The sequence below is a fragment of the Pogona vitticeps genome, chromosome 4 (genome assembly GCF_051106095.1).
Source record: "Pogona vitticeps strain Pit_001003342236 chromosome 4, PviZW2.1, whole genome shotgun sequence".
Lineage (NCBI taxonomy): Eukaryota > Metazoa > Chordata > Lepidosauria > Squamata > Agamidae > Pogona > Pogona vitticeps.
Window position 1 is genome coordinate 198,616,822 of NC_135786.1, and position 20,068 is coordinate 198,636,889.

General features: G+C 39.3%; 1 protein-coding gene across 19 annotated transcripts in view; it reads right to left on the minus strand.

Moving 5' to 3' along the window:
- ASPH (aspartate beta-hydroxylase) overlaps nucleotides 1-20,068 on the minus strand; it is a 183,782-nt gene that overhangs the window by 129,962 nt on the left and 33,752 nt on the right. For 7 of the 19 annotated variants that reach the window (XM_078393775.1, XM_020811637.3, XM_078393772.1 and 4 more), the window contains exons 2-4: nucleotides 15,599-15,748; nucleotides 15,221-15,265; nucleotides 12,171-12,239 (exon numbers count right to left, since the gene is read on the minus strand). In XM_078393775.1, coding sequence (XP_078249901.1) covers nucleotides 12,171-12,239; nucleotides 15,221-15,265; nucleotides 15,599-15,748 — 264 coding nt within the window. Of the gene's footprint in view, nucleotides 1-3,050; nucleotides 4,082-12,170; nucleotides 12,240-15,220; nucleotides 15,266-15,598; nucleotides 15,749-20,068 lie in introns of those variants that run through there. The other 12 variants (XM_072998981.2, XM_072998979.2, XM_078393778.1 and 9 more) reach the window with 4 other exon arrangements.

Sequence of the window (20,068 nt, forward strand, 5' to 3'; positions counted from 1 at the left end):
AGCTCCTTTGGTGAACGATATTTTCCCTTTACTATTTACACTCAGCAATAAAAATGTGGACATTGTGAAATTTAACAATGCATTAACCAGAGGGCAGATTAGAGGGCAAATGTAATCACCAAAACAAATTATTGTTACCAGAAAACCACAACAGCAAATTGAGAAGAATGTGATTGACTAGTCCTAGTTCTGCATAACTGAATGCAGTAATCCAGATGAGGTCTCATTAAAGCTGAAAAGAATGGTATCATTAGTTCTCATGAATGGATACTATATTCCTACTGATACATCCTGGAACTGCACTACCCTTTATAATCACTGTATCCGTTGCTGAATATTTAGGTTACAGTCTACTAAAATTAATAAATATCTTTCTCATGTACTTTTGTCATGCATAGGTAACATATCCTGTACACATGAAACTGATTCTTCTTATGTATAGCAAAGACTTTATATGCATCTTGGTGGAAATTTGTTTTGTTGGTTTTGGCTCAGTGCTATATCCTGTCAGGATCATCCCATAATCCTGTTTCCATCTTCACAGGTTATTAGCTACTCCACCCAGTCTGGCATCCTCTGTAAATGTGATGAGTAACCTGCCCTATTCCTTTTCGAGTAATTCATGAAGATGTTAGATTACTGTAATCCTAAAAGAGAACCCCATGTCAACCAGACTTTGGAAGCAAACCATCAAAAACTGGTGTTGTTCAAGTTACTTCTTACATTACACAAGGAGCAATAATATTATTTTTTATGGACATTTTTAATGAAACAACCTGCCAGAAGTGTTCCCCCCCCCCTTGGGTACAATGAGTAATGCTATTTTTTAATTACCATTATTGTACTGTCATTGCTAACTTTTAATTATGTAAGGTAATGGGGTCTGCTCTAAGGGGCTTGAGATCCTTATTTCCAAGTTAAAATTCGAACAGATATACACATCCTGTCCATCTTGAAAAATCAAAGACTGCGATGACATAATGAATAAATTAGTGACAAGGCAATAAGCAACTTAAGAAACCGAGACAATAATAATGGTAAGCATATGCCTGTAGAAATGGGCAACAAATAACAGAATTAAGTTATCTGGTGACAACTCCTATGTCACTCCTCTTAAAGCTGAATAGCTGCTGAGGAACATTCTTGTGCAGAGTGCAACCATCAAAAAAAATCCACCTAACAACTATATCATATTTCCTGAAAATGGATAAATACTCTAAGGTCAGTACATGCTCCATAGCAGTACCTATCTTCTATTCTTACTTTATGGCTGAAATCTTGTTGCTTACCATACTACGTTTCAGGCCACTGAATCAACAGAACTTATGGAGGACGTGACTTTCCAAATCTACACTGATTTAATGGACCTAATCGAGCTGTAATTTATTATGGAAAGCAACAGGACATCACCCATTAAGTTGTGAATAATATTTAACAAGAAAAACAACCATGTTTAAATGTTCAAATCCAGTATAGCTGTGCTCAGTGGTCCCATCCCTTCTATGAATGCAGGAGTTAAGGAGGCCTGAACCAGGGAGTTTGTTCAATGTGTGTATGCCCCTAAGCAATTAAAATACTGTTCATCCAGTGTTCAAAGTTATATATACACAGCAGTCTCTGTTTCTTTGGGAGGAAAGCGATGACAAATCTTGACAGCATCTTAAAAAGCAGAGACATCACCTTGCCAACAAAAGTCCGAATAGTCAAAGCTATGGTTTTTCCTGTCGTGATGTATGGAAGTGAGAGCTGGACCATAAAGAAAGCAGACTGCCGAAGAATTGATGCCTTTGAATTGTGGTGCTGGAGGAGACTCTTGAGAATCCCCTGGACTGCAAGGAGGACAAACCTATCAATTCTAAAGGAAATCAACCCTGAGTGCTCATTGGAAGGACAGATCCTGAAGCTGAGGCTCCAGTACTTTGGCCATCTAATGAGAAGAAAAGACTCCCTGGAAAAGACCCTGATGTTGGGAAAGTGTGATGGCAAGAGGAGAAGGGGACGACCGAGGATGAGATGGCTGGACAGTGTCTGCGAAGCAACCAACATGAATTTGATACAACTCCGTGAGGCAGTAGAAGATAGGAGGGCCTGGCATGCTCTGGTCCATGGGGTCACGAAGAGTCAGACACGACTAAACGATGAAGTCTCTATTTCAGATTTGCTATATCTAATGAGCAGGGACATGATGGGCGGGCAGAGAACACATTTCTCCATCCCCATCCTTACTTGTGCCCTGTTAAACACTTGAATTCAAATATCTGAACACAACTTACATTAAGCATCCAATTTTTAAGTAGATATTCCAAACTTTCTTAAAGCAAAACATATTTCAAGCTATGAAGGGCAGTTTCTTGTCGTCCTTTGATTAAAATGCAAAAAAAGCCAAAGGCTGTAATTCACATACTCTAATGCAGATGAAGATAATAATTTGCAAACAAATCATCTGCAGTTTTTAAATGTTTATAAAACAGTTGTATCTAAGAAGACAAAATCTTATTCTACAGAGGCAAAAACCCCATATTTTGCATCAGACGCAGTTGAAGGTGGTCACAGAAATCCAGGGTTCAGCTCATATACTGTACTTGATTTTGCCAAACAAAACTGTACTTTCTAAAATCAGTCACACATTAGTGTCAACAGTGATTTAAACAAACACTTATGCAGAACATAAAGCTACTTTTTCAGTATTAAACACTCATAGATAAGCAAGCCTAAAAATTCCAATTTCATACCAATATTAGAATGAATAATAAAAGATGTCTCTGCTTCCTCTACTGTTTCTGAGATCAGACCCTTCTCAGCAGCATCCAGTTAAATGTAGCTGAGCATTTTTTTCAGCAGTATGCATACAAACTAGGTACTATTTTGGTCTCCCAACCTCATATTCTTCCAGTAACATTTTGCTATATATAACTATTTTCAAAGGGTTAGCTGGTGCACAGAAACCTAGCCATGCAAACAGAACGGGGCCATTGGTACAACAGTCACATCACAATGCAACCAGACAAGTATGTGGGGCAGGAATTAATCAAACCCAAGTCAGCCATTCATTTTAGTATAGTATGTATTATCTTTAATTAGGTTGACATTACAGGAGAAATACATATTTACAGATTCTCACTTTCATAAAATGTCCAATAAACTCTTACAAACAAATCTGTCTTTGAGAGATGAGTAGGATAGTAAGAAGGAAATGTGCCAGCCATTAAAAATATAAAGTTAAAAGCCACATGCTAGTTCTTTTATATAGTAAATGGCTTTACTAATGTGATAACAAATTTTAATGACTATTTTAAATAGTCAATTCAACAAGTTTGTAAAGACATCTAAGAAACCAAAACATTAAGGAATAATCATTGGTTGCAAATTGAAATAATTTAAATAACAGTATTTTTATTTTATTTTATTTGATCCTAAAGTAGACAGAATAATAAAATTTAAAATACAAATATATATATATATACACAATGTGCCAATCATGCCAGAATTTTCAACAATCAGTTAACACGTCATTAAAAAGATGAGCCATTCAAGGGTTAATAGTACAATTTACTGTTATAGTACTTAAGCAGGTTAGTGCCAAGAATGCACAAACGGAAGCAAAAACATACAGAAACCAATCACACTACTGAAGACACTTTTGTCTTTGCACTAACAAATGTGTTACTTCAGCCTGTCTCACAAATTGCAAGTTTCTAAGACTTTTTGACAAGTGAATCTACATTATATGGCTCATATGTCCATTAGAGGACTTTGCCTCATTTTACCCAGCACCCTGTTGCATTTGAAAATTTCATGGACATTTCCATAAGTCAATGAATTTGGTTCCTGAACTGAATTCACTGGTTCTGTAAATCCACAATAACACAAGTTTTTTTCCCCTGAACCCCTTCATTCTGTGACGTACCATCAACATCATCTGCTGCATCATTTTCTTCTTCTTCTATTATTTCAAAAGGAGTCATTACATCATAGAGAAATGAGAGGAAACCATAAAACCAATCAGAACTTTCCTCTGCTAAAATATTAAGGACTTCCTCAAGTGAATCAATATTTTCATTATTGCCATCTTTGGTCAGGCCTACACAGCAATAAAGGAAAGAGAAAGAAAGAGAAAAAGCAGCAGTTAGCTGGAAAAAAAGAAGGTGAAACGGAAGGTTTTAAGATACTGTACCCAGTATCATAGTCAGTACATGAAGAGTTAGAACAGTATGACTGAGAGAATTAGCAAGGAAAAAAACCGAAGCTAATCAAGTAGAACAGTTTTTAGTTACGAAGGAATCAAAGAAATTTATACTGCCAGTTTGCTATCATTGTTTGTCATCACAGTTCAGGAAAGAACAAATATTTTGTATACTCAGTCTAATGTATTAGAACAGTCATCAGTGCAGTGCAAAATATAGTGGTGCCTTGACTTAATCCATATTGGAACGGTGCCCGTAAGTCAAAACGTTCGTAAGTCAAAGCACCATTTCCCATAGGAATGCTCTGAAAAACCAATTAATCCGTTCTGGCCGAAGAAAAAAAAGTACCAATAAAAATAAAACACTGCAAGTCCCACGCTGAGACTGCAAAAACAAAAAACAAAAAAACAAACAAACTGCAAAAAAAAAAAAAAACCACACAAAAAAGCAAACAAATCCAAAAATAAACACTGGAGCAAGTCCCACGCTGGAACTGCCAAAAATAACACACCAAAAAAACAAAACAACACCAAAACTTAACCCCCCAGCCCAAACCTACCCTCCAAACCTACCCAAAACAAGTTTTTTAAAAGGCAAAGGCAGCACCTTACCAGTCCAAAGCCTCTGCGGAGGCTTCCCGGGCTTCCAAAGCACTGGCACCCAGGCGCTTCTCCTTCCTCCTCCTGTGCCGCTGCTGCACAACCCATCCACGGAGCCCCTCCAACCCGCACCATTGGCGGCACTTATTCATGAGTAGACCCATGCCTTTGGTGGTGCCTACTTGTGAGTAAACCCATGCCTTCAGCTGCGCTCACTGCAGCAGGGAGTGCACCAGCTTCCCGTGCCCAGCAGCAATCCAGAGCCACCCCGCCTCTCCTTCCTCCTCCTGCACCCCAGGAGTAAAAAAGTTCCCTAACCGCCTGCTGTAACCGTTGGGGCGAAAGAGCTACAAAGAAGCAGCCTCTTTGCCACCAGGGGTTTGAATTCCCCGCATTTTTTTTCCCTGCCTTTTTCCGTTTGTAAGTCAAAGTAAAATTTTGCAGCCGGAGATGGTCATAAGTCAAATTGTTTGTAGGTCAAGGCGTTCGTAAGTCAAGGCACCACTGCACTGTAAAACCCCTAAAGCAATCTCCCACAGTGCTTGGTGTTTTGTTTTGTTTTGTTTTGCTTTTGCTAATTTTTTTCTTGCTTTAGCAAACACATACTTACACTTGACTTATGAACGCCTTGACCTACAAACATTTTGACTTACGAACAGCTCCATTTGCAAAATTTTGCTTTGACTTGCAAACGGAGTCTTGACCTACGAACCAAAAAAAAAGGCAGGGGAAAAGGGTGGGAAATTCAAACTGTTGGTGGCAAAGAGGCTGCTTCTTTGTAGCTCTTTCGCCCCAATGGTTCGGAAAAGGGATGCGGCGGCGGGGTTGACCCTGAGTTGGGAGTCTTGAGCCTGGCTAGGAGGACATTTGAATTTCTTGGTCTCTTGCCTCCTGGCACAGGGTTCATCCGCACTGCTCACTTCCCAGCTGGGCTCTGCTTTCCAGAGCCCGACTGGGAAGTGAGCAACGGGAACGGATCCTACGCTGGGAGCCAGGAGCCTGGCTGGAAGGCCATTTGAATTTCCCAGGGTCCTGCCTCCCGGCGCAGAGGTCGCTGCAGTGGTGGAAGCCCGGGAAGCTTCAGACTGGTAAGGTCCTTTTCCTTTTTAAACTGTTCTGGGTGGGTTTTGGAGGATGGGTTTGGACTGGGGGAGTTATGTTTCTGTGCTGCGTTGTTTTGGGATTTGTGGTTTTTTATTTTTTTTATTTTTTTTTTGCAGTACCAGTGTGAGCCTTGCTCTGTTTATTTTTATTTTGATATTTTTTTGAAATGCTGGAACGGATTAATCCTGTTCCCATGCATTTCAATGGGAAATGGTGCTTTGACTTACGAACATTTTGACTTACAAACACCATTCCATTACGGATTAAGTTCGTAAGTTAAGGCACCACTTTATTTTGCTTTGAACTCCAGACACCTACCACTCAGGTAACCACTTCATACATCTGACAGAGTAGGCTCTGCTGAAAATACATAACACAGCACAAGAGCTTTATTTCCACTGTCACAGCACTGTTGGTTTTACTGTTTTTAGGAATGTGATTACTTCCACAGAAAGAAACTGAGTCTAAAGCAATGAAATATAGTTTTCATGATGTATACAAAAATAAGAGTATTTTAAAAGTTTATCACGATAAGATACATTGAAACCACTTTCCCCTATTTTTTATTCTTCACAATGCAAATACACAAAAATATTTCAATACATCCTTGTTTATATAAGTTTAGGGCTGTCCAGACATTCGGAGCAGTCTGATGCACACATAAAAGGTTCTTATCTTCAGTATGATCTAGTTTATTTTATCAGTTGAGCAATCCTTCCATTCACACTGGAGATGTTTATTCTCTTGTGAGAAGGGTCCACATGGGTCTTTGGATTGCTGGCTTACTTGCAAACAGGTTTACCAGATTAACTTGTGAGTAAGGAGGCAGCAGAAACAGCAGCAGAGAACAGTGGTAGTGAGAGGGGAAAACGCTGGGGTAAAGGTTAGGGGATGGAAGGTACGTAACCCCCCTTTCCCCCCTTTTCTCCTCAGCCAGGGCTGTGCCAGGACTACTGCCTTATTGGGGCAGAGCCCATGGAGTGAACTAGTCCCCTTCCTCACCTTTTCCTTTGTCATTATTACTGTCAATACTTTGTACAATTAATTTTCCTCTAACCTTTCTATTTACCATTATGTATATAATTACTAATACTTCATAAATCTGATGAAGTGGGCTAAAATCCACAAAGCTCATGCTGGAATAAATATGCTCATCTTCAGGATTCTTTGTTGTTTTTGTCAACCCATGCACTGTGAGATCACTCTATAGTCCCTACTAATAATAGGCATGTGCCGTCAAGTCAATTCTGACTTATGGTGACCCTTTCCAGGGTTTTCTAGGTAAAGAATACTCAGAATTGGTTTACCAATCCCTCTTCTGGGGACACCCTGGGACTGTCCAGCTTGTCCAAGGTCACACAGGCTGGCTCTTCTCTCTGGAGGCAGAGTGGGCAATCACTCCCAACCTCTGGCTCCACAGTTACATACCTAAACTACTGAGCTATCCAACCAGCTTCGTCTATTTAATATATTTCTAACGTCTATCATATATCTATTTTTTTACACTTCCAGGCAAAGACTCCACAGTGTTTCATAGCATAATGAAATATAAAGACTCCAATCCTATGTGTTTTTTCCATGTACACAAGGGTTCTTTGCACACATGGTGGGTTTTTATTTTATTTTATTTTATTTTGTAATTGTGCAAGGGGGCATCCACAAACCCCTCACACAAACAGAAGCTCTTTTGCTTTCAACAGAGTGATGTATAGCTTGTGAAACTGCAATCTGGAGATCATGCAGACTACTCTTCCCACACAGCTGTTATTCTCCACATTTGCTAAAAGAATTTTGCTCAATAAACTACACTACAGACAATTTTTTTAAAGTTGAAATTCCACTGAATTAAGAGCTGCAGAAAAAGATACTTTAAGAATGGATGATCTACACACAGAGCACTATCTGAGTAACATATACTGTATCACAGTAAACTGTTAAGATCGGGGAAAGTTATGTTCTCCTGAACTATCGCTGTAGTTCTGAAAGCATATTGTACAAGCACAAAAAGGAAGCAGGTATTGGATTCTAGCATTTGAATTCTATATTTTCTTGAGAAGACAAGCTCTGCATTGAAACTGACTGACAGTTTAAAGTGGACCACACATCAGATTTTAGCAGCTGTGTGTTATATAAACTGACCACATATGCCAGGCAAGCATACAACATACTGTATGAAATGTCAGTATATTAGAACCTTGCATACTTTGAGGTTGTAGCCAATTGTGGTAACTCCTAATTGAAGGCATGCACCAGCTGAAGAGGTGAAGTTGTGAGTTTGGATAATTCCCCCTGCATTTCCCCCCAGCAATACAGAAATCTATTCCAAAGAATCCCACAGTTCCAGACCAGATCTGGATGATGTGTGCGAATGAGCTGCAGTAGAAAAGCAGTCACTGAAAATTGCACTACAATGTCAGCAACAAGCTCTAGATCCAGGAAGCTAGTGCAGAAACAAGATAATGTGAAGTTTGCAGGGACTACTTCATTTTCTTTGACTCAAGCTATTTGAAAAATGGTATCTTGGGTAGGTGATCATATACTAAAAATTAAGGAACAAAAATTTGTAACCAATACCAGAATGAAATTTAAGATTGAAATCTTTTTAGTGGTTTGTCCAGCCTATCTCTGAACTAAGGTACACATGTCCAAATATGTGTGTTCTCTGTTACCTGTGCCCCCCCCTCACACACACAAATACACAGAGAGAGAGAGAGAGAGAGAGAGAGAGAGAGAGAGAGAGAGAGAGAGAGAATCAGGCGTATTTCACACTATATCAGGTCTCCTGGTCAAAGCTGGGAGTGGGCTCTTTTTACAGAGCTCATTACAAAACACATTAACACAGCTACTAGAGAAACATTCTGCTATATATCTGATTTCTGTATAATTGTGCATATTTACTTTATATATAGGATTCTGTGAAGCACAATGTTGAAAGAACTGTTTACAAAAAATAACACTACCATCAGCCACATAACTTTGCAGCTTATTCTTCTTTTGACTATTAAAGAAATCATGAACTAGAGATTTAGGGTGCAAGTGAACCTACTGATTTCTGTTCTGTTTTTCCTAACAAACACATTATATGAAAAGTAATTGGAATACACAAAAAGTAATGCAGTAAATTTTGACTAAGGTAGTGCATTATCAAATGAGATGCACAAAAAACACTGGAAAATCTTTATGAAATATAGAGACACAAATCAAACTTAATAAACTTCTCAAATATCCAAAACACCTTACCAGAACCCTTAAGTTAGTGCTACATAAATTCTCCCATACCAAAATGAATCTACAAAACCTTTTACAGAACGTGAATATGAAACAAAAATGATATAACATAGAAAAGAAGTTTATTTGAATGAGAAGATTTCGGGACCTGATCATATTCCCTTTTAAGTTGTACATTTAGTTCACTCTATACATTAATCTATTATTCTATTATTACTAATCTTGTTCATCTTCACAATCCACATGTCTAAATGAGATGAAATCTTGTAAATCCTTCTTTCTGTCACAGATTTCAATCTTCAAAACCTCTCCCCTATTTTTCATGTTGAGAGGTCTTTTCAGGTACATGTATCTCAACATCCACATACCTCATTTGTTCTATGCACTTAGATCTTCTTTTTTGCTCATTTCCCTCCAATTATATCCTGGAGTGACTTCCTATTTCCATACAGATGTATTGTATTTTTCACGTTTCTAAACCATTCCCTTCTATCACTTTTTAACTTTGTTTTGGTTTTCACTATGAAATACACACGGTTCTCAATTTCAAATGCTTCTAGTGTCCTTTCTTTAATTTTATGTATTGCCCCAGGGTTTTTGTGTGTGTGTGTGTGTGTGTGTGTGTGTGTGTGTGTGTGTGTGTGTGTGTGTGTGTGTGTGTGTGTGTGTGTGTGTGTGTGTGTGTGTGTGTGTGTGTGTGTGTGTGTAAATTTAGAACCAATTAACACCTATAAAGGAGTAAGACAGGGCTGCTTACAGGCTCCTCACTGTTTATACATAAATGACATAGTAGAACACCTGAACTCTCCTAGTCTCTATTCTCCAAAATTCCATCAAAGACATATTCCTATCCTTCTTCATGCAGATGATGCTGTGCTTCTAGCGAGAACGGCAATCGGCCTGAAGAGAGCCCTTAAGAAATTTGCAGACTTCTGCAAAATGAAGGGATTAGAAATAAACTATCAAAAGACCAAAATTATGGCTTTTGGCTGAAGACAAAAAAAAAAAAAAAAAAAAAGGTCTTGGATTATAAATGGACAGTCTCTTGAACAGGTTTCCTGCTTTCAATATCTAGGCATGGCCCTTCAATCCACTGGGGACAGAAATGCCCATATACAATATGCAGCTACCCAAGGAGAAAAACAGCAAATGCCATCTTAAGGTTCTACCGTTCCAAAGAGGGGCAATATATTCCAGCAGCCTAAAAACTCTTTCAGGCAAAGGTGGTCAGCCAGATGCTTTATGGCACCTTTATGGGGCCTCCATCCAGTCGCTTTCACCCGACAGAGCGGGTTCAGTCTAAATTCCTTAGAGCAATCCTTGAAATTCCAAGATGCGTACTGAATGCATGAATTCGTCTAGAGACAGGCTTACTAAGAATGGTTACCAAAATCACACTAGCTTCCCTTCAGTACTGGCTTAAAATAAATTTTCAATTACAGGAATTAACCCATCTACTTTTAGAGGACAATTTTCAATCGAAGTGGTTAAAAGCGGTCCTAAATAAATTGGAAGTTATGGGCTTCTCTCCTCAAGCAATATTGAGCATGAAATGGGATGAAGCGAAATCAGCTCTTAAACCAGGCTTGTCCAACCTGTGGCCCATGGGCCGTATGTGGCCCAGGTCGGCTCGTAATGCGGCCCAGTGCAATTGTTTTGTTTTTAAAGAAATTTCAAAGTTTCAAGTTACACTGCCGACGCTTGCGGCCAGAATGCAGCCGGGGCACGTCACAACGGTAGGGGAGGAGAGACTGCATTGCACCATCCCTGACAATAGGTGGACGCCCTCCCGGCCCCATAAAGCCGCCGGAGTCGAAGCTGGCAGCTTCTGCTGTCTGAGATCACAGCTGCCGGTAAACGCGCTTGGAGCGGGGCTGCAGAGGACGGCTAGGGCTGCCCCCCCCATGCAACCCAAACCAAATTTATGTGCAGCCCAAACCAAATTTTCTTCTTCTAATGTGGCCCAGGGAAGGTGAAAGGTTGGATACCCCTGCCTTAAACAGAGATTAATGGACATGGAGAGACAGGTAGATTTCAGTATACTGTATACCCCAATTTTAGAGTGACAGACATGCACAAATATCGCCCGCTCCCCATGGCCTATCCATCACAGCTTGAGATGCATATGTTTAGGAAAGCCTTTACTCTGGCTAGATGTGAGGCTTTTCCTTCTGTGGTGTTGGAAGGTAGATTTAAGAAGATCCTGAGGGAACAGAGACTCTGCCCTTGTGGATCTGACGAGATAGAATCTATCGAACATGTGATGCTCAGATGTAACAGGCACAACAAGATCCAATGAAAATATATTACACCTCTCCTAAAAGATACGGTAGGTCAATCGGACTCAGATTACTGTAACCAATTGTTAATTGATCAAAATCAGACTACTCCGGAGCTGGTAGCGAAATTTTGGGCAGCAAGCCATTTATAGCCAGAATAGACAGCCAAACCCTTAGACCCTGGTTTTATATTGCCATATTTGTTGTTTCAGATATTTTACTTCTTGTTTGTCTGGTCTGGCTTTTTGCAGTTTATGCCAATTCTTGAAGTTCTGCATTCAGTTTTGTCTTATGTATGGCTTGATGCCATAACAATAAAGTATATGTATACCTATCCCTGTGGGGTCCTGGTCTCATTACTTTTTGTGACAGCCCCCTTCAGTACTCTTCAGAATCCAGCTAGAAGGAAGGAAGGAAGGAAGGAAGGAAGGAAGGAAGGAAGGAAGGAAGGAAGGAAGGAAGGAAGGAAGGAAGGAAGGAAGGAAGGAAGGAAGGAAGGAAGGAAGGAAGGAAAGTTTGTGGATTTTGTTAGGTTTCAGCTGACTGAAGCAATGGGAGAATTTCACTGTAAAAACTCTACAACAAGTTTCAAAAATATTATTTCTTCTCAGATTGCTTCTATACAAACATGGAGATATAATTCTTATTTTTTAAAAATATTGGCCACAATATCTAATGTAAACAGTTTCACCAATACCATTGTTCAGATTACATTTCAATTTTGTTGCTATAACAGAATGCACATTCTCAATAAAGTTTTAGAAATATTTACTTGCCTAGCAACACTTTGGCATCTTCCACATCAAAATCTCCATCTCCATCAGCATCATAGATCCCTAGCTTTCCTGGAATAAAGAGAGAATGGTTAATACATTTGAACATTTTAAAATTGATTTCTTGACATGATAAAAGACAGCAAAGAAGAATGATGAAATTATATAAAAAGTCTCATTTGAAAACACAAATGGAAGCCTACATGTTTGATGATTTATTTCTCTTTCTTAAACAAACCAATCTTTTCTAAAATTGGGTGTAATTTCATACATCTGAAATCATATTGCAGTGTCAAAGTGGTCACACTGATGATCACATTTTTCACAATTTGCAATCAGTTTTCTATTCTGGCAACAGATCACTTGATTTGGCAATTACGTCTATGACATTATACCAACAGCCTTAAGGTAGGTGCTCACAGGTTTTTCAATTGGCAAGTACAAAGTATGAAAGAAAAACAAATATTTTGGAAAAAGGTTGATGAAATAGATTAATATCTCACTAAGTCAGCACCTCCACAATTGCTGGCATATTTTACAATTCACATATAACATTTTTATCCTGCTTATGTAAAGTAACAAGCACCGTCAAGATTTGACAGACTTTCAACAAATACATCAACACCAAACTGTCCATGACAAGGAGTATCAATATGAAAACTAGCCTGGACCCCTGGAACTTCAGGAACCAGAATCTGCTGAAAAACCAGTGAAATACCAGGAGACCAAATAGTTGGTTATACAAGTTTACGGATCTAGGAATTTGCAAGATAAGCAAAGTGCTATCGAGTGAATATTTTAACACATTGTGCATCACTGAAACCTTTCACATACTGCATAATAATTAACACATCAGAGCTTTTACACATGCTTTATTTGCAACCTTGATATTACAATGAATGCAATACTTCTCCATTTAAATCAACAGAAGTTTTGCTACAACTGAAACAGGATTTGACCCAGGAGCTCATTCTGTGTGAGAGAGTGTGTACTCACACACAAATACAGGCATTTAAACACAGCAGGCTGGATAGCTCAGTGGTTTAGCTATCTGGCTTTGTAGCCAGAGTTTGGGAGTTTGATTCCCCATTGTGCCTCCTATGAGTAAAACCAGCCTGCGTGGCCTTAGGCAAGCTGCACAATCCCAGAAGAAGGGAATGGTAAACCACTTCTGAGTATTTTTTTTTTAACCTGGAAGACCCTGACAAAGGTCACCATATGGCAGAATTGATTTGATGGCACATGATTTTAAAAAAAACATACTGCTAATTGTTACCTTGTGGCATTTAATTAATTAATTAATATTAATTAATATAACCAGTGCTGAGTTATACATCATGTATACATCATGAACAGCTCATTAAACACAATTTTGATTTCTCAAGCAGTGAAGTAAGGAGCAATACAAATATATGCAATGTAGGGATATTCCTTCCACAATGCAAATTTGTGAATCACTATCTGTGGATACCAATAGAACTATATCCCAATCACTTATAATGCACTCAAGCAGAACTAAGCAAAGCATGCCAGGCTGACAGGAAGTGTGGGCAGTTTCAGATGGAAAGGCTGAAATTTGAGGAAGATCATTTTTCTGCCATGATTCTCTGAACAAGACTATGATGCTAAAACATTATCTTTTCAGGGTTGCTAAGCAGCCAATTTAAGTTCCTTTAAACAACTAAAATCAAAATATCCAAACAAATATCAAAATAACTGTTAATAGTTTAATTACTCCTCCTTACACTAAAAACAGTACAAATGAAATGGAAAATCAGGCCTAGATATTGCTTGGCATACTCTGACAAGTCTGCTGTTCTTCCTGTAGAGGCCAATGAAAAAAGAATGCCAAGAAGACAAAAAACAGAAGCAACTCTAAACTATAATTTGCCAAATCATATGGAAGTGCAAACAAAGGTTTAAGTGGAAACCACATGTTTTTGTTCACTGCCTAAACTGAACCAGTTCACATTTTAATAATTTATAATGTAAACTCTATTACAATTTTCCATTTCAAGAGTAAAAGATTATTATGGTTTAACACAGTCAAAAACAAATATTAATTTTCTTTTAAACTAAAATGTGTAATTGTAAATCTCTGGATTGAAAATTTACATATAGTTGATAACTCCCACATTTCAGCAACAGCCCATAACCTTATCCTTAAAATAATTTTTCTCATCTGCATATCCAAAGGTTATCTCACTCTTCTTATAAAACTAGATCTTCTGGCCACCATTTCAGTAAGGCTTCCACTTTATCCATCTCCTACCATGTTTCCCCGAAAATGAGACAGGGTCTTATATTAATTTTTGCTCCAAAAACACATTGGGGCTTATTTTCAGGTGGTGTTTTATTTTATTTTTTTCATGTACAACAATCTACATTTATTCAAATACAGTCATGTAATCTTCTTCTGGTTGCTGAACAATGTGGCACAATGGTGGAGGGCGGGATTTCACTTAACTGGGGCTTATTTTTGAGGTAGGGCTTATATTACAAGCATCCTGAAAAATCATACTAGGACTTATTTTCAGGTTAGGTGTTATTTTCGGGAAAATAGTATATACTTATGCTGCTGGTATCTTTTGTCTACCCACAGGATCCAATAACTTCAAGAATTTTCTTTAAAAGCATGCATGGCAGCATCAGTTATCTACACCCAAGACTATACGTATGAGGCATCTAACCCCATATTTCCTTCTCAAAGCACAGAAGAAAAATAGAGTGTTCAGGGGATTCCACCCATCTTTATTGCTATTCACCCCCCCCACAAAAAACCCTGCAAACATTGCAAAAATCTATAAAATAAGATAGGACCTAGAAACCATAGGGTAATGCAGAAGTTACAATAATGAAACCAGAAAAATAGTGCTTCAGGAATGAGAAATGAAGATTTTTCTAATTTAAATGTCAATTCCACTCAAAAGTCAATGAACACCAAAAATATTTTCTAGAACTTAAAGAGGAAAAGAAAAAATCGTTTTATAAAATAGAATTTTCTATTTCAAGCCCCTGGAATGTGATAACAATTTATTTCTCTACAGTCCTACCTTGGAGTACCTCTGACAAGTTATAACGGAAGTCCTTTGCTTTGGCTGCATGCATGGTAAAAACACAGAAACCATTATTCACATAATCAGAAGCCAAACAGATTAGCTACATGATTCTCTCCCTTCAATGCTCTGTTCAATCTGCAGCCTAATTTTCTCCATTTTTATTTCTACATTCATTTTATTTCTATATACTTGTGGCTTTCCTCTGAACTTAATTTTATTTATTACCTTAAAAGAATTCTAAATCTGGCAAGAAACAACAAATAAACAGCTATTACTATTTAATTTTTGAAACAGAATTTTCAAATAAAAGCATTTGGGAACACTAAACTTTACTGTTTTTTTATTTTATACTGCACACAGTACAACTCTTACCTAGAACTTCCTCATAATCGACGAGTTCAAACCAAACCACTGCAACTGATGTCCATACTCCTAGCAATGCAATTACCATAAACCAAGTGAAAAAAGAACTTCCAGAAATGCCTTCTTTCTTGCCATTCTTGTTTCCTCCATGTTTTGCCTCTATAAGAGAAAGAAACTAAATCAGTACTGGATAGTAAGGCCAAACTCATAAGCTTTGCAAAAGGGCGCTGTTTTTATCAACAACAAAAAATTCAGACTGGAGATGAGTTTCATGATGCAATTATCTTGTCTTGGGATTACGACAGGATAGACAGATTCAACTCAAGACTGCTGAAAATAGCCAAGAAGAAAATTATGCCATTTAGTTTTAAATCTGGTTTCCCACATTATGCCTTAGATTCCTTTATCAAGTTTGCAAAACACAAACTTTCTACCTTACTTTTTTATGCAACTTCCTGCATTCCATAAGAATATATTTCTTCGGGATAGCAGTGGGAGAAAGAATCAGTTAAACCCAGTAGGCTACAGGATTTGTATACTGTATTTCCAAAATAAGAAAAAAAAGGATTCCTGAAACAATTAAAATATATTCACCTAAACAAAGCCTTGAAATGACTAATTCAAGTTAATTGATGAAGTGTTAGGGTGCTGTTGTTTACTGAAGCCCTATGTCCAACATACAGGGGGGCAGGCCTTCTGGCCTTTGTTCTCCCTCATTGTATGTTGCATATAGAATTTGCTACTATCCATGGTTTCAATTATTCAAAAGTAGATTGTAGAACAGATCCCTCACAGATACAGGTGTCCTAACGTATCTGTATGATCTTCAAGGGCAACTATGCATAGAGTGCATGGCAGTAATCAAACTGGGAAGTTATTGCTACACGAACTATTATAGTCAGGTTGTCTCTCTCCAGGAAAGCTCATTGATGCTGGGTCAATCAAAGGTGGCCCCAGTCACTCAGAGTCACTGAGCTCACTTGGGGCTCTAGTGGCATGGATGGATCCAGGATTATCCTCAAACCAACGTTTCTCGTAAGGTGTACATGAACATGAGCAGAGCTCCATTGGGGTTGTGTATGGGCAGCTGGCAGCCACTTTGTTTACTTTCCGTTTTGGATTAAGCCCCACCCTTCCATGTGCACACAGGGCGAAGCTCCTGTGCAGCACAAACAAAAATTAGAGGGAACATGTCCTCAAACTATCTCCAGCTACTTCACGGGGAATGCAACCTTATCCATATTTTCTATCCAGTTCCTGAATGAGAGAAAAATCCAGCCCACTCCAGACAGGGTTCAGCACCTGCACAGTCTTAGAAGATTCTGATGACAAGAATTAAAGCTCATTAGCAGCATACTGACGACATTCAACCCCAAAACTCTTATTGATCTATCCCCAAAGTCTTCCTGTAAATATTAAACACCCTGAAGGACAGAATGGAAACCTGCAACAATCCTCCAGCATAACTGGTATGAAACTGAAAAAAGACCTCCAGTTCTATTACCTGAAATGATCTTAAAGGTAGAAATGGCATCACCATCACCAATATCATCATCTTAGAACTACAAAGCTAGAACAAAGCCTACAAATCACTGAATCCAGCCTAACCCTAACCAGCACAAAAGGAAGATTCAGAGTGCCAGTGGGCCAAGATAGCTTAGTACCTGAGGCAGAAAATTCCACAAGTCATTGCTTTGACTAAAAGGCAATGAATGATCATTTTGCTGCTTACAAGGCCTTTGTCTATAGAGATGGAAGCAGGAAATGGAGTATACATTGTTTGAGGGGCAAACAGATACAATCACACCTAAATATGACTTTGAAAGTTTACAGTCTCCATTGTGAAACTTACACAACTACTGTAGCATGTAGCCATGAAGAAATTTTATCTCAATTCATCAATGAAGAATTTTTATCTCAATTCATAAGTATATTCAACCTGATGAAGAATCGTGAAAAATTGTTTTTGTGGGTTTTTCAGGCTCTGTAGGTGTGTTTTGAAGGAATCCAACAAACAGCAACAGAGCATGGACAGAGTTCCTACTCCAGTCCTCTGAAGATGCCGGCCACAGAGACTGGCGAAACGTCAGGAAGAACAAACTTCAAAACATGGCCAAAGAGCCTGAAAAACCCACAACAACCATCAGATCCCGGCTGTGAAAGCCTTCAAGAATAAATCCTGAAATACTCAAAACCTTGTTTGAGCTCTCTGCATGTGGTTCAATAGAAGTATTATTCAAGTCTATTTTTAAAAAGCTTACACATGGAAACTAATTTTTTAAATCTACTGTTGAGCAATCCTGTTTCATATATATTCTAATGCATTCCGTAATAGATCAGTTACTTAAACCTGAACATTGCCAAAGCTAAGGAACAAAGTAAGAAGACTGGCTCAAACTTGAGAGAGATGTGATTTCCTTTTCTACTTGAGCCAGGCCTGCCAAATTCTCTGCATAAGGTGTATTTTACAGAGTCCTACTGGTGTTCACATGAAGTATCTTGCCATAGTGAATTAATAAGGTTCCTGGATGTGCCTCAGTCATGTGCCTGGTCAGAATGGACCCATCTGAAGTGGAGATTCTGAAGTGCAGACAAGTTACGTTTTGTGAGCTTGATTTTTCAAATAAAGCAAGCTCATTATGCATTTGATAAATATAAAATCTGTGGTTATTTTATTTGCTAGCTACTGCTTCTTGATGTGTCAAGCCAGTGGGATTTTTTGGAGATCCAGAATATTATCACCACAATAGGTGATGAGTTTTTTAGGTTAGGTTAGGTTAGGCATCCTTCAGTCTCGAAAGACTATGGTGACGTGCTCTGTGTGGAGGACTTGGAACAGCGTCTAGTGTGGCTGAGGAGGCCAATTCGAGAGTGACAATCTCTTCCACACTGAAGACAAATCCAATCTGTCCCCTGTCCAGCTCCCTGATTTTGCTGCTTTTGTGACTTCCTCTTTGCCTCGGCCTGCTGGACAAGGGTCTCTTCAAATTGGGAGAGGCCGTGATGCAATGCCTGCCTCCAGGCTGAATGCTCAGATGACAGGGTTTCCCATCTGTTGAGGTCTATTCCTAAGGCCTTCAGATCCCACTTGCAAATATCCTTGTATCGCAGCTGTGGTCTCCCTCTGGGGCGATTTCCCTGCACTAATTCTCCATACAAGAGATGCTTTGGAATCCAGCCATCAGCCATTCTCACAGCGTGCCCAAGCCAACGCAGACGTCGCTGTTTCAGTAATGTATACATGCTGAAAATTCCAGCTCATTCTAGGACTACTCTGTTTGGAACTTTGTCCTGCCAGGTGATGCCAAAAATGCATCGGAGGCAACGCATATGGAAGGTGTTCAGCTTTCTCTCCTGCCGTGCACGAAGGGTCCAGGACTCACTGCAGTACAGGAGTGTGCTCAGGACACAGGCTCTATAGACCTGGATCTTGGTATGTGTCGTCAGCTTCTTATTGAGCCATACTCTCTTTGTGAGTCTGGAGAACATGGTAGCTGCTTTGCCAATGCGTTTATCCAGCCCGACATCCAGAGAGAGGGTGTCAGAGATGGTTGAGCCAAGGTGCACAAAGTCATGAACAACCTCCAATTCTTGTGTGGAGATGCTAATAGAGGGAGGTGAGTCCACGCCCTGGCCCATGACTTGTGTTTTCTTCAGGCTGATTGTTACTCCAAAGTCTTGCCAGGCCTTGCTAAAACCATTCATGAGTTGTTGGAGGTCTTCAGCAGAGTGGGCAACAATGGCTGCATCATCTGCAAAGAGGAAGTCCCGCATGCATTTCAGTTGGACTTTGGTCTTTGCTCTCAATCTAGAGAGATTAAAGAGCTTTCCGTCTGATCTAGTCCGGAGATAGACACCTTCTGTTGCAGTTCCAAAGGCGTGCCTCAGCATGACAGCAAAAAAGATCCCAAAAAGGGTTGGTGCAAGGACACAGCCCTGTTTCACTCCGCTTCGGATGTCAAAGGGATCTGATGATGAGCCATCAAAAACTGCAGTGCCTTTCATTCCCTCATGGAATGATCTGATGATGTTAAGGAGACGAGGTGGGCATCCAATCTTGGGAAGTATTTTAAAAAGGCCATCCCTGCTAACCAAGTCAAATGCTTTTGTAAGGTCTATGAAGGCCACTAAGACTGGCTGTTGTTGTTCCCTGCATTTCTCCTGCAACTGTCTGAGGGAGAATACCATGTCAGTGGTGGATCTATTAGCTCAAAATCCACACTCTGATTCTGGATAGACTCTGTCTGCAAGCACCTGGAGCCTCTTCAGCACAACACGGGCAAGCAACTTCCCTACAATGCTAAGAAGAGAGATGCCACGGTAGTTATTGCAGTCGCCCCATCTCCTTTGTTCTTGTATAATGTGACGATGTTTGCATCCTTCATGTCCTGTGGTACTCCACCTTCCCTCCAGCAGAGACAAAAGACTTCATACAGTTCGGTGGTGATGATCTCCTTACAGTATTTCAGCACTTGAACA